General features: G+C 37.0%; 1 protein-coding gene across 1 annotated transcript; it reads left to right on the top strand.

Annotated features, from left to right (window-relative positions):
- The first annotated feature begins 1824 nt into the window (after positions 1-1824).
- Positions 1825-14083, top strand: LOC100184785 (nidogen-2-like). The gene is made up of 24 exons (XM_002125468.3): positions 1825-2196; positions 2965-3243; positions 3633-3766; positions 3989-4054; positions 4576-4718; positions 5136-5318; positions 5726-5986; positions 6339-6548; positions 6715-6824; positions 7050-7152; positions 7560-7832; positions 8115-8243; positions 8718-8843; positions 9186-9437; positions 9879-10109; positions 10402-10514; positions 11016-11136; positions 11201-11254; positions 11474-11692; positions 12020-12173; positions 12467-12624; positions 12887-13028; positions 13223-13338; positions 13643-14083. The coding sequence occupies exons 1-24, from the start codon at positions 2005-2007 to the stop codon at positions 13753-13755; spliced, it is 3882 nt and encodes a 1293-aa protein (XP_002125504.1). The 5' UTR covers positions 1825-2004; the 3' UTR covers positions 13756-14083.
- Positions 14084-14441: the final 358 nt, after the last annotated feature.

The following is a 14441-nucleotide window of genomic DNA, read 5'->3' as shown; positions in this document are numbered from 1 at the left end:
CGTTTCACCTGGTTACGCCCGCATTGTATTTACTGTAAAGAAATGACTTGCGTAAAATGTAATTGTATAAGGTACTGATTTATGTTTGAATAAATCGGAGAAGGGCTGCATATTCTTGACTTGGGGTTGGGGGTGTAATATCGGTAGCTCGCCTGGCAGAGTAGTTAGCGTGCATGCCTCTAGCCTCGGCATACGGGTTGGAGGTTCAACGCTGCTCCCATTGTAGGTGTGTGTATTTAGGCAAGACACTTTATAACAATGCTCCAACCCAGTGGTCACTGATAGGTTGTGTAAATTATCAGTCATAACAGAACATACACAAATCCAAAAACGAATTGTCACCACAAAATTAGATACGTGGTAACTCGTAAAAGGGCACAAGGTGTGTAAAACAGAACACCGGTTATAACGATATAACGGCTGTCGTTGTCTCACCACTCGATGTCACATTCATCCAGGTGTATACGTATATGTGTATAACGTATCTATGAATATACAATCCCTTTTAGTTGTTCTACATCTACATAAATGACCATGTGTGTGAGTGTGTTTTCTTTATGCAAGCAAACAGACAGAAGTTGTAAACCTCGATTTAAATCTAAATTACGTCTTCGGGCACAAGTTTTAGTAGCGACGTCTTCTTATTCAGGTCGCCTTTCTAGGGTAATTATCAATCAAAGCGCGTTTCTTTTAGATTGATTGGGCCTATTAGCACACTTTACATGTTATTTAACGTTTCCTACCCATTTGTTTAACGGCAGGCTAATACTGTAGAGTTATGGGTTAGGTAGTAATTTACCGTGACAAAAAAGAAAGCTAATATTCTGCAACTAACGAAGCGTTAATTCAACAGTTCAAACAGCAGGCATTCGTAATAGAATTTACAATTGTATAATCTCTCACTAAGATTTAATTGGAACAACCATTGTGTTGCTGTTCTAGAAACCGACATCCTGCTGCTGTGACGTCACAATGTCAGCGGGAAACGTCATCGCCCATTAATCCCCCACTAAATAAAAGTCTTTCACTTTTAAAGCTACCGTTTTTTTTTATCGAAAACTGCTAATGACTAAAAGGTTATGCTTGTGGCTTAGCAAGTCATAAACCTATTATTAGCACTTTCAATTTGTAGCTGTACTCAGCGAAGCATGCCAAAGTGGTTCGTGTTAAAAGTTAAGTTGTTAATGGAAGTTGAAATGTTGTTTTTCCCATCTTAGATAAAAGGTGACGCTTACTTGTCATCTTGCTTGATCTGGTTTCTAAAATCACATACTGCTGTCAAAAGCAGCTGCCAAAAAATCTTAGCACCGGGACCCGAGTGTGTATTGTTTATTCTACCCAAACATGCTTGTGTATTTTATTCACCCATTCATTATACTTGCATGAGATGTTAATATTTGGATAATAACAGTAATTAGAACACAAAGAATGTATTTTCTTTTACTTGTGGGCGGAAATCTACTCTTAGCGACGTACCAATAAAATATATATTATGATCAATTTATTAGCTAACTTTTGTCCTAGCGTACACTTTTCTGCAACCTTGGTTCTAATGTCCTACTTTTGCCGCTTGAGTTAACAGACAATAGCCGATTTCCGATCCGGTGTTTTGTTTCAAGCTTTAATTTTCAAAGAATTTTAACAATTTTGGAATAACCCAAACTTTTTAGTCACACAGTTGCACGGTTAACTGCTTTTAGTTAACAGCCAAGTGCATACGAAGTTTTCGTGAAAATACCTGCTGAATACGCTTTCCGATTTGCTGTCTCGCATATATTGAACGTTTAGTGTTGTTTTGTATTGTAGCGTAATGTTACAGCGTTTATAAAAGTGCAGAAAGTGTTAATAAAGCAGAAGACGGCGTAGGAAGCGAGGCATTCCTTCACGGGGTGCTACACTTCGCCGCTGCTGCCTTTTTCCCTTCGTTGTCACTCTTCGTCATTCAAAACCAGAACTCTTACAAAGTTCAGACTGTAGTGGCTTTGTTAACTATTGTCGCTAAAAATGAAGTCGATCTACAGGACAGCGTTTCTGCTTGCAAGTATCGCTGTAGCGCATGCAATTACAACAGAGGATTTGTACCCGTTTCAAACTACTGAAGACCGCATTATACAGAGAGGGGACACATTATCGTCGAAAAAAGTTGACTTGATTATTCCTGCCAAGTTTTACGATACGGAATATAGTTCTTTGTGGGTAAGTCGGATTTTGTTTTATGTTTTGCATTTAAATCCTTGTGCGGCAATTCTTTAGTAGTAGATAATAAGGGTGTGCAATATTTTTCACATAGCATTAGATCATAAGACAAAAAATTGTCATTTCAAAAATTACAATCAAACAAATACGTTGAATTTTGTAAAGCCTATCTAAACGTTGACACGCATGAAAAGACCGACACCGCCCAAATTTGTGGAGCACCGAAAATGCGTGCCATAATTTTTTGTACATTTTGGATATTGAAATATTGATATGCGTCAGGTGTGTGCGTCAAGGCCAATTATTGACAAATATAATAACTACCAGACACCGTCTTCCCTCGACAGCACGGTTTCCCTCTGGGGTAACTGTCGCGGAAACCGGTAATATTTCGGCACTTTTTCTCTTACCCGGGCCCAGGGAAATAAGATCATCTTCGCGCGCGCTCCAGAATTTCGCGGTTGAATTTGGGACATAATTACTCGCTGGAATGCCACGAAAGCCGCCTATCAAAACTTCGCGATTGCCGGCTTCTTTCAGACGGCGGGTTTTCATTGTTAATAGAGTTTCCTGTCCAGCAACGATACAAAACAATGGAAGTTAAAGGTCTTGAAAAAACATGTTTTCATTGCAAAGTCCGCTGACTAAAACTGCTGAACCGGCACAAACGCAGTGATTTTAGTCAATCGCATTTGAACTGAGTTGCAGAATTTCCCTGTAAAGATAAACAACTATTTTGTCGATTTAATCAAAAAATATTTACTTTAGGTGAACACGGACGGATTTATCTCATTTGAAACTGACTCATCGGACGTCAGCAACGATGACTTCCCATTTAAAGAAGCATTGCTCGCTCCTTACATGGCGAACTTGGACACCACCCATGTTGGAGCTGTGTATTACCAAGAACACATGAGCAGCGACATTTTGTCCCGGGCCACTGCCGACGTCCGCAGAGCATTCCCTGTGGCAGCTGCGACGTTCACTGCCGAATCTGTTTTTGTTGTGACTTGGTACCAAGTTGAAGGACGGTCGCTGGAGGGCGATGTAAGTTGTTGATATATCCATATAAGTACTTTGTATACGGGTATAGGCAACCAATACGTATACGTTAACATTACAAACGATAATCTATGAATAAATGAATAACATTATTTCTTTTCTTCGAAATTTTCCATATATTCTGATGATGTCGCAAAACGTTTAAGAAACGTATGTTTGAAGTGTTAAATGAGACAGAAGACTCGTCTTTTTATAGCCTAATAAAAACACCATAACGAATAAAGTCTTTTATTATAACTAAATCAACGCTACCCCGTAGTTAACACTATAATAGGATGATGTGGTTTTAATGACCCGCATATTCACCGAACTAATCCACTAACAACTACCTTTATAATTGCTATTATTGTTCAATAATACCCGCCCTCTCCCAGGTTGCCACATTCACATTTCAAGCAATATTGGTGTCGAACGGCGTGGACACATACGCTATATTTCTCTATCCACAAAAGGGTATGGCTGTATTGCGTGAGGGCGCTCGACCAAAATCAACTGTTTTTAAAGCAAGGTATTGACATCACGTATGTTGAAGTACTGTGGGGTAACATGGGATACCGTAAGCACCTATGTTACATATATATATATCTTAATCGTGTTTTTAACAATAAGCAAAAATGTTCTTTATTTCCTACCAAAAAAAGACGATAAAAGATAATGAAAACATGAACCATCTTACCCCAACCTAATATACTATTCGTCTGCATCTACTTACGCACCTATTATTCCACAGAGCTGGATTCAATCAGGGCAACGATGATCGATATTTGGAAATGTATCCAGTGGACAGTCTAATCGAGTAAGTTAACCAGTATTCTAATATAAAATCCTATCACCACAATAAACTAACTGCGCAATCATTTTTGTCAACTCTTTTTTCAAACAAAACTTAGAATTGAAGAACGTTTACAAAACCGTTCCCATTAGAGGAATAACGTTTTTTATTGCGTAACAAGACTGTGGAAATACATTGCTCTTTATCAATGTATTTTTAAGTGGCAACTGCTCCAATGCCAACTAAACAAAAGGTTACCCTGACAAAGTCTTGCCGTACGGAAAACGTGACTCTAATTTCTGCCCCTTGAAAAAGTTCTAAAATATAGCATGTTGCATCAACAGAATGAGTTTGCGTTTCTGTAACATGAATATACCGAAATTAAATATTAGGATCTTGTGCGACAATACCGTAACAGAAAACCTAGTTCAACCAATTGTACAATAAAAGGAACATATTTCACCTAATTTGCATCGGTAGTCTCTCATAAAAGTAAGTTTTTTTTTATTGCTTTTGCAATATCTTTTAACAAAAGTTTTCCACAGTTTCAGAAACACTTGGAACAACGGTGAATGGATTTTCCAAGTCGGGGGTGACGGGGTTCGTAGATCACGTGACGTGGTTCCGCCTGAGTTGGTACGTAACGTTCGTCAAGCAGGCAGCATTATCAACGTACAGGATATTAACCGTAAGTATATAGAACTTCTTCTTATATAGAGGAATTTACTACGAAGTATTGATACAGGATAATATGTGTGTCTGAGTAAGTCAGTCATACGGGTTAATCTTAAGACGAGTTTACAAACAATTGTGTTATAAAGATCGTTGCCTCGCCACACCAGGATAAATAGTCATGGTAGGGTGGGGTAAGACGGGACATGTTTTCATTCTCGTTTCTTGTTCTATTTGGCGGTAAACAAAGAGTAATACTTACAAAAATATATAACCGTATTTTTATGACTCTAAAATAGTGTTGTTAAGTGTTTAATACAAGATTCTGAAATATGGAATAGTATGTGCTAACGGTATCCCATCTTACAGTACTGTCTATATGTGACATTCAATCATTTTTTTATTTATTTATTGATATGACTTGTAAATACAGTCGGAGGCGAATCGCCAAACTATGAAGACGTTTCCATCTCCAACCCACAAACCCATGATTATTGCGCAAGAGACCCCAACGCATGTACAGCAGAAAACTCGGTTTGCGTGAACCACGATAACGGGTATTGCTGTAAATGTCAAAGTACCACTTACGGAAACGGAAAAGTGTGTTTGGTGAAAGGTGTGTTTCAAACTTTAGTATATTGAACAAACTTTCCCGTATTAAATTGTTTTATAACAGAATTTCCGTATTAAATTGTTTTATAATACTTTTCGATGTCTTTGTTCTACTTTATACAAAAAAATGGTTTCCTCACGACTCTGAAGGAGCGTTGTAACTAGTTAAAAACACGATATGTATATATGGAATATTGTGTGCTAACCGTATTTATTTATTCCACAGTACACAGTACACTCTTATCATAAAATATTTAATGTTAAAAACTAAAAAAACTTAATATCTCTGAAGTCGGTAAATGGTAGAGGGACGAAACTTAATGGAAAAAAACAAAAGCATTAATCAAATATTGCCTTTATTTATTCATGTGTTTACTATATAACTCTTCCTATTTTTTATGCATTTCACAGACGAACCAATCCGTGTGAACGGTAACGTTACTGGTACAGTTGATGTGAGGTCTTCTGATGGACGAATCAATCGGGTGTCAGTTTCAAACGTGGATTTCCACTCTTATGTTATAACCAACCAGGGCCGAGCTTATACTGCTATAAGCGACGTTTCCCCGATGCTTGGCAGTGCCTTGCAACCTATTTCAGCCATTGGAGATATCATTGGATGGCTGTTCGCCGTTACAGACGATTCGACAGTAAATGGCTTCCAATACACCGGTAAGTGTGTGTTGTAATGTAGTGGTAAATGTAATTAAACATACCATACGGCGCCTTATGTTTTTCAGTATTTATACGCTGAAATCGTAACCGAACAGTGCGGATTCGATGCCACCATAGTGGGCGTGTATGCGGAATTATTGCCATACAGAAAATATATTTAATCACAAAGTAACATAAGTGGTAATCGGTCAACATAAATATTTTACCGAAATCCCAGCTCGGACGGCGTGCCACGTATAAAATACTAACTCCGTGTTTGACAACACATGTCGTTACGTCACCACACTGGTCTAAATAAGTTACAGTTATTTATTCCTTCACTGAAACTCATATCACTTATTCCTTCCAGGTGGCAGCCTACAAAGAAGGGTATCACTCACTTTTTCGAATAGTGACTACAGATTTGATATGCGACAGCGTTTCGTTGGTGTTACACAAATGGACGGTGAGAACGTAGTGGTTGCGCACACCAACTTCGTTGGATCACTTCCGCAAATTGACGCTGATGCCGAACTTACTATGGCCGATTACACTGAAACTTACGTTAAAGAAGCGCCAGGTATTTCAACTACAATGTATAATATTATAAGTGGTATGATCTGCGCCGTGACACAGTGCGCCCGGCTCTAGACAAAGGTTTCTGGGACCAAGACTCTGCGCTGCCATTGCAAGGCCTTTACGAATCTATGTTGTATTACAAATCTTATGTTATTACAAATTTTCAGGACGAATTTCGAGCTCTGCTACAAGGTCTTACAAAGTGAACAATGTTACACACACTTACGATGTATCTCAGACTATTATCTACAGTGAGTGCCAATCTGCACTTTCAAATGTAAGTACGGTCACACGTAATGAGCCTATCTTTGCTCTAACCCAGTGATCTCCCTATTGGTTGTCTAAACTGCCAGTCATACACTACAAAAATGATTATCCGAAAAGTTAGACACGTGATAACTTGTAAGCGCAGAAGGTGTATGAAACAGAACACTCGTGTTATAATGAATATTCACGACTAGTCTATAAGGAAAATCTAAACGTATTTGTATTCGAACATTAGGTGCCTGTAAACCTTCAACTTGAAGTGACGGGAAACTTCCTTGGTTACAACGCCAATGAAGAAATTGTTCGATATGCCATGAATAACCGTGTAACATCATCCGGTAAGTACAATTCTACCATATTTAATTCTTATTGTGTTAAATAGGGCTTGTGTTTTTGGGTAAGACCTTTAACGGCCATTGCTTCAATCCAATGACCACTAATGTTCCATATTGGCAGCAATACAATAAAATCAACTGCGCAGTAAGTGGCATAAGTTGTTTAACTTATAAGCGGGCACGAGGTGTATGAAACAGAACATCCGTGTTATAACGGCTGTTGTTGACTTGTTGAACGCGAAGATAAACAAGTACTGTTTCCAGAGTTAAATACCCGTAGCTTCACGAATAAAAGAGCATTGTAATTTTTCAACTTACATTCAGGAATATGAGATTTAGGTGCTAACGATATCCCATCTTACCTCGCAGTACTATACCTTCATTTATTTGTTCTGTAATTTACATCACAGGAACTGGCGGTGGTGGTTCGCAGGCTGTACACCCGTGTGATAACGGGAATCATGATTGTCATCCGAATGCCCAGTGTGAGCCTCGTGGCGGTTTGGAGTTTTCTTGCCGGTGTGCGAGAGGTTTCGCCGGTGACGGTTACGTTTGTGACGATTTCGACGAATGCGTGTCACGCCCGTGTGCTTACGGCGCATTGTGCTCTAACTCAATCGGTTCTTATTCCTGTGAATGTCCTCCTGGACAGGCACTGAATGAAGACGCAACAGAATGTATAAGTAAGTTAATAATATTTAAGTGTGCTACCATAATCAAAGATTAAAAAACTAATAAAAAGACAGGAATAGCAACAAAACGAAAGTTGTTTAAAAGTGGTAAAACATATTTACAAAAAGAAGCATAGTTGCTACACCTAGCATACAAACAACGATTTATATTAAGTTAGAATTAAGTTAGACTTCCAATGGGGAGAAATATTGGCCTAAATACCAGGTTCACTGGCGTGCACCGCATCGAGCCTCGTCAATATTTATATTTTACACTTAACTTAATGTGAATAGGTGTAGAAACGACAAGAGATCCATGTGAAACACCAGGTCTATGTCTGGGTGGAAGGTGCATGAGTCTTGGTGATACATACAGATGTATCTGCCCTGATGGTTACTACTTTGGCCAAGATGGTTGCAGAGGTACAAAACACCTTTTAATGAATTAGTAATTTATTTCATAAATTGAATTTTTTAATACTTAATTTTAATTAAACTAATTCTTAGATAGTAGGGTGGAAGAAAATGGGACAACTTTTAATTATATTTTCTCGTCTCATTTGGTAGTAAACAAAGAACATTCAAAGAATTCTTAAATTGTATTCTCACGACTCCCATAGACATTTGTTGATTGTTTAAAAGATGATCAGAATAATTGGTTATCATGTGCTAAAGGTGTCCCATCTTTCCCCACAGCCTACTATATTACTAATTAGTTTCAAAATCATGACCCCCTGATTTATGAAGCAGTGTTTTTTTACTTAAACAACGTCTCTGTAAAACTTTTACATTTTCTTATTATTTTTTATTTTCAAAAGCTGTTCTCATTCAATTTACATATTCCACCTTTATTTTATATAAATATGCTTTGTTGTTTTTAAAAAGTTCTTTCAATAGATTTGGACGAATGTCGTGAAAATCGTCACAACTGTGCGGTGAACGCTGAATGTATGAACAATGATGGAAGCTTTGCTTGTATTTGCAACCCAGGGTATAATGGAGATGGTGTTACTTGTCAAGAAAGTAAGATATATTGTATTATTTTTACAAGAACTGTTTTTTGGCAAAGATGAAAATAAGAAGTATTTTAAAATAAACATTAATGTGATAGAAACACGCTTGAGCAGCAGCATTTTTGCCAGAAGATCAGTACTTATGATTTTTGTGGTATGAATAGTATGTTTGCTACTGTCCCTGTCATTTGGATGTAACGGTCCGCCTTTTATCTTTTATGCGCTTTTTCTTTTCTCTGTTATAACAATTGGTCTTTTACCGATATTTCTCTTTTTTTACTGCAAGTTTAGTTGCCATAGCAAAAAAAATTGAAAAAGTTATGTACCTGTATTTATTAATATTTTGTTCCAGACATAGTCATACCACCAACTACACATCGAACTGCCTGCCAAGCACAATATGATGAGGTGGAGGAATATATCCGAACACATTCAAACTTACAAGATGGACCAGAGCACCCAACATGCATGCCTGATGGTACTTTTGCCCCACGACAGTGTAATGGTTTCACGCAAGTCTGCTGGTGTGTTGATCCTGATAGTGGAGATGCGATTCCAGGGACCATGACGCAACCTGATCAAGGTTATCTTCTTGATTGCACAGGTATGTACGGTCAGCAGATTTTAAATGAAGGAATAAATATAACTTATTGATCCTCTTGTGGTGAGGCAACAATAAGTGTTATGACATAGGTGTAATTTTTCATACACATTGTACCCACTCATGAGTGGTCCTATATGTTTCTTTATGGGTTGTTTAAATTTTGCATTTTTCTGTATTGCTGGCAACTTGGACAACCTTTAGTGACCACTGGGTTGAAGCAATGACCATTAAAGGTCATACACATACATACCAACAATGCTAACCTAACAGCATTAAATTTTGAAATCAAAATTCTGAAATTTTATTCTGTTACTTCTGCTACCAAACATAATGGAATATAGACTTTATGATTGTTTGGAGACAAAATATAGAAATTAAAAAAAAATCTAGTCCTACTTTTTGTTAAAAATTCGCATGTTTGATCAGTTTTTGGTTTTGCAGTTCCAATTGAGCAACCAGAAAGGCCACCAGATGATCTGACTTTGTGCCAAGCTGATAGATGGGAAGCTGAACAGAGCAAATCAAGAGTTACAGCTACAGGGGAGACAGTGTTCTCTCCACTTTGTACGGCTGCTGGGGCTTACGAACCACTACAGTTCCACACTGAAGGATATTTCACTTGTGTAGATTTTAATGGAGTTGAGGTTTCCCGTCATGAAAGCCAAGTTGACTGTGAGTTGATAGGTCTTAAAATACTTAAACAGTGTTTAGCCATCAATTTCTCATTTTTTAGTGTTACACAACTATTTTCAAAAGTTGCGCATACATACTTTCAATATGACTCAATGTCTCTTTCAGTGCTGCCAAACTTTGGGTTTGGTATACATCATTATTTATATTACTATCAAAATTTAACCAATATAGGATTTAAACATATGAAAACAACACACCACATTTAAAGCACCGATGTGTCAAACCTATAATCAACACTACAGAGCACACAAGCATAATGTTTTGTATGCAGGTTTGACTCAGTGCAAATTGGAAGAGTATTATGCTGAAACTGACAATCTGTTTGCTGGAACTTCCAAGTTTGTCCCACAATGTGATGAAAATGGTGGATTTAGCCCTGTACAGGTAGTTACTGAAATAATTTATCATAAGCAACCTTGTTTATATATTTGGAAGCGAATATGATTTAAAAAATTTAAATCATAGGGTAAAAAATTGTACTTGGTCCTTTTGTGAGCTAAACATAGGTTATCAGTTGAATTAGTTGGATTTCCTATTACACTAACTTTGGTGTAAAATCAAATGAAATAACATTAAGTCCCTTAAGCTTTAATTTGGGTTCCCAAAGTTTTAAGAATCACTAACCTATATTAAATTACGGGAACATTTTTCTTAGCCTTGTTGCGGCCAGTCCTAAAAAACTTCTATAGACAACATAAAAGATATAAAAACAAGTGATTTATACATACAGTATATTTCCTATTGTATACAAAATTTAAAAAAAGCAAGTAAAATAAAATAACGTACAAAATTACACATTAGTTTTTATAATATAAACAAACTAATTTATAGTACTCATTGTGTAAATACATTTATTGTGTTCTAATTTGCGATACATTTGTATAGTGCGATTCTGCTTCACGAACATGTTACTGTGTTGGACAAAATGGACAAGAAATTCCAAACACAAAAATAACAACAGATAACCCAGAATCAATTACAGCTGACAGATTAGAATGCGACAGATGTAAGTTTTTATTTCAAAAAAATTTTTTGTAAACCCATTAATTAACATTTTGTTTTATTTTTAGTCAATCCATCACGCGTTACAACAAATGCTGCAGCTCAGCTTATTTACGCTCAAGGTTTGTAGTTTTACATTTATAGCTTGTGTAATATAATAAAATCTATTCAAACTAATGTGGGGGGTTACAACACAGGTTTTCATGTTTCATACGACCCCATGCCTGCTCCCAAGCAATCACATATGTACCCTGGTGGATTGTTATATGTCAGAGCAATCATTGTTATGTGCCTTGCTCAAGCCTTGATAAGCGATATAATTTTCACAATATTGTTTTCAGGCATGGGAGTGAATTCTATTCTGCTGCCTGTGACTGCTGACAGTTCATCCCGGACTCTTCATTCAAGATATGGTAGAACCGCCATTGGGGTGGCAGTGGACTGCGCAAACCAGAACTTTTATTGGACAGACGCAGCTGGTAGAAGCATATTCATGGCACCAATCAGCGATCCAAACTCTAAGCGCAGTTTTGCCCGTACTGGAATCAGAAGTCCTGAAGGTATAATCAACATAAAATCGAATTTCAGCAAAGGCTAGCTATCTTATAAAAGACATTTACTAAATATAGGATTATAATAATAATAAGTTTGAATTTAAGTTAAACGTTTTTGCTGGTACTGTAATCAGATTGCCTCAAGATAAAATAAATGCAAATGTAAAACAATTGATATTGGCCATTTTCAGTCAAGCCAGTAATTAGATAATAACGAATAAATGTTAGTCGATTAAAGATATTTTTTTAGAATAAATATGCTAATTTAACTAATATTCAAGAACATTGTAACAATTTACATAAGAAGGTCCTTTAATATTAAAATTTGAACAGGAATCGCCGTCGATTTCATTTCTGGCAATGTGTTTTGGACGGATTCTGGATTGGATCGAATTCAAGTTGCCAAAGCTGATGGGTCTAACCGGGCTGTTCTGGTTTCATCTGGTTTGGTCAACCCAAGGGGAATTGCTGTTGATCCATTTGGAGGGTAGGTTGGAATTACTTGTAGATAACTGGTTGTTTTTCTGAAGAAATTCAGCCAATAAAACTATGACCCATTGGCTGCTAACGAGATGTATAAATTTTCAGGCATGCAAGAAATAGTAAAATGAAAATTACCAATACGTTGCATACTTGGTAATGTGAAAAAACATGGCATTAAGGTGTATTATACTTATACTACCATATATGGTGCAACATAACACCTATGTACCCCTAAATTATCCTGCCATGCAAGTGTAGGATAAATATTATAAAATCTCTCCTCAAATCACTTTTTAGGAAAATGTACTGGGCTGATTGGAACCGTGCTGACCCTAAAATCATGGTAGCCAACATGGATGGTACGAATGCTGAAGTATTGATACGTGAAGGATTGAAACTGCCGAATGACATCACTATTGATCAATTCTACAGAAAACTTTGCTTAATCGACGCAGGTAAAGAATTATTCAGCTGTTGTTACCAGGTTTAATGAATTTAATGTGAGGTTTTGTTGCCTAAGTTTCTCTATTTGGTTTAGTCGAGACAAAAGGTAAAACACCAATTTAATTGTTTTTTTGGAAACTGTTCTTTTGACACAACAAATTGTATGACCTTAACCTTTAGAACAGATAAGGGTACATGTGCATCTCAAAAAGTGTAATAACCCACATTTTAGGTAGTTTAATATATTTTAACATATTTTTTATTCTATGACAGGAACTAAGAAAATTGAATGCATGAACTTGGATGGAACCCAACGTTCAGTTATGTATGATATTAGTCGTGAGTCTGGTGGAACACAAGAACCATTTGGACTTGCTGTAGATGGTTCCATGCTCTACTACACAGATAGAAGAGGGTATGTTTGGTTACTTTTATTTACATACTACTGTTTTAAATTCTTTAATTGAGGTATTTTTGTTACTATATAAACTATTGCTGCCAGGCATATTCAAAATCTAAAAATAGTTCATACCGTTTCCAACATAATTTGGTCCTGATTATCGTATTCAAAATAACTAAATATTTTTTGTAATGTTACTTCTGTTTTAGTGAAAGAGTTTATGCGATAAACACATTGAATGGAGAAAGATTCAGTGTGGTTGGACCAGTAGGATCCCATGGGAATATGTATGGAATATCTGTTGTGCATTCTCAATGTGCTAGTGGTAAGTAAATGGATGTTGTAAGTTTGCCCTTATCATGGGTTGCTTAACATATTGTGTCAGTGTTAAACTTGCTTTGTAACTGAAGTATACCATGCTCAAAGCTGAGTGCTGCCTTTATTTTGGGCTTCTGGCAAAACATGTAACAGTAATTCCTCTAACCTAGTGGACCATAATGAGTTGTCCAAATTAGCACCCGGTCAAAAATATTACACACACAATTACTTTCTTACGGTGCACAATAGGCGCCGTCTTATAATAGGCCTACTCTTGTAGTCTTGTTTCAACAAAATTTTATTTTTTCCAGGATACAACGCATGCAGCATAAACAACGGTGGGTGCGCACATTTGTGTATTCCAATTCCAAACGGCAGAACGTGTAAATGCCCCGCCAACGTGCCCGACTGCGTAGAGCAATGATCTGTTTATGAAGAAATCGGACTTTTTGAAATACCAATTTCAACTGTACAAAATTGAAAGCACTTTCTTATTCCTATTTGCTTGATCAGCAGCCGCTACTTTAGGAATATTTCGCTTTGTAGATACGAATATTAATACGGAAAGTTTGCTAAAACATCCAATGCTTTCTATGTTTCTAACTACTCGTTATTAATCAATGACGTTATTCAAGTTTTCGCTTTGCGTCATCACTCGTTTTGATTCGTAAAAAATAATAATAAAATGTGCTTTAGACGCAACTCATAGCGTTGACAGCGCAATTCTAACAATAAACTGAATAAAATGTGGTAGCTTTAGCAAGGAACAAAAATTAAGGCATGACTGGCACAGCTTTGTGGCTAATTGAGGCAATTGTGTCGAAGCTCAATGCTACTAATATTGTGGGCGCGGGTACTTGTTGGTGGCCCTGACTTTGTATTGGCTACCGATAGATACTTTTCATTTGTTTCGGAAACGTTTGGGAGTTAAAAGTCCGCGATAAACAAAATGTGTTTGTGGCGGGTCTTTGATAAGTCTTTGACCTGTTAAGTTTGCTGGTTGGTTTGGTAATCTTGTACGCATGTGACATACAGACGCCCACCGCGTCCACTCTATTAACTGCAGTAGTGCGAATCGGCGAACATTCCAACACAAAATTACGACCGCAA

Source organism: Ciona intestinalis, chromosome 11 (genome assembly GCF_000224145.3).
Source record: "Ciona intestinalis chromosome 11, KH, whole genome shotgun sequence".
Lineage (NCBI taxonomy): Eukaryota > Metazoa > Chordata > Ascidiacea > Phlebobranchia > Cionidae > Ciona > Ciona intestinalis.
Note: the sequence above shows the minus strand (reverse complement) of the source record. Positions and strands in the feature narration are given on the sequence as shown.

Coding starts and splice junctions, on each gene's coding strand:
- LOC100184785 (XM_002125468.3), top strand. CDS start 2,005: ATGAAGTCGATCTACAGGACAGCGTTTCTGCTTGCAAGTATCGCTGTA. Junction 4,719..5,135: donor CAACGTACAGGATATTAACC/GTAAGTATATAG, acceptor TTGTAAATACAG/TCGGAGGCGAATCGCCAAAC. Junction 11,137..11,200: donor CAGATTAGAATGCGACAGAT/GTAAGTTTTTAT, acceptor TTTTATTTTTAG/TCAATCCATCACGCGTTACA.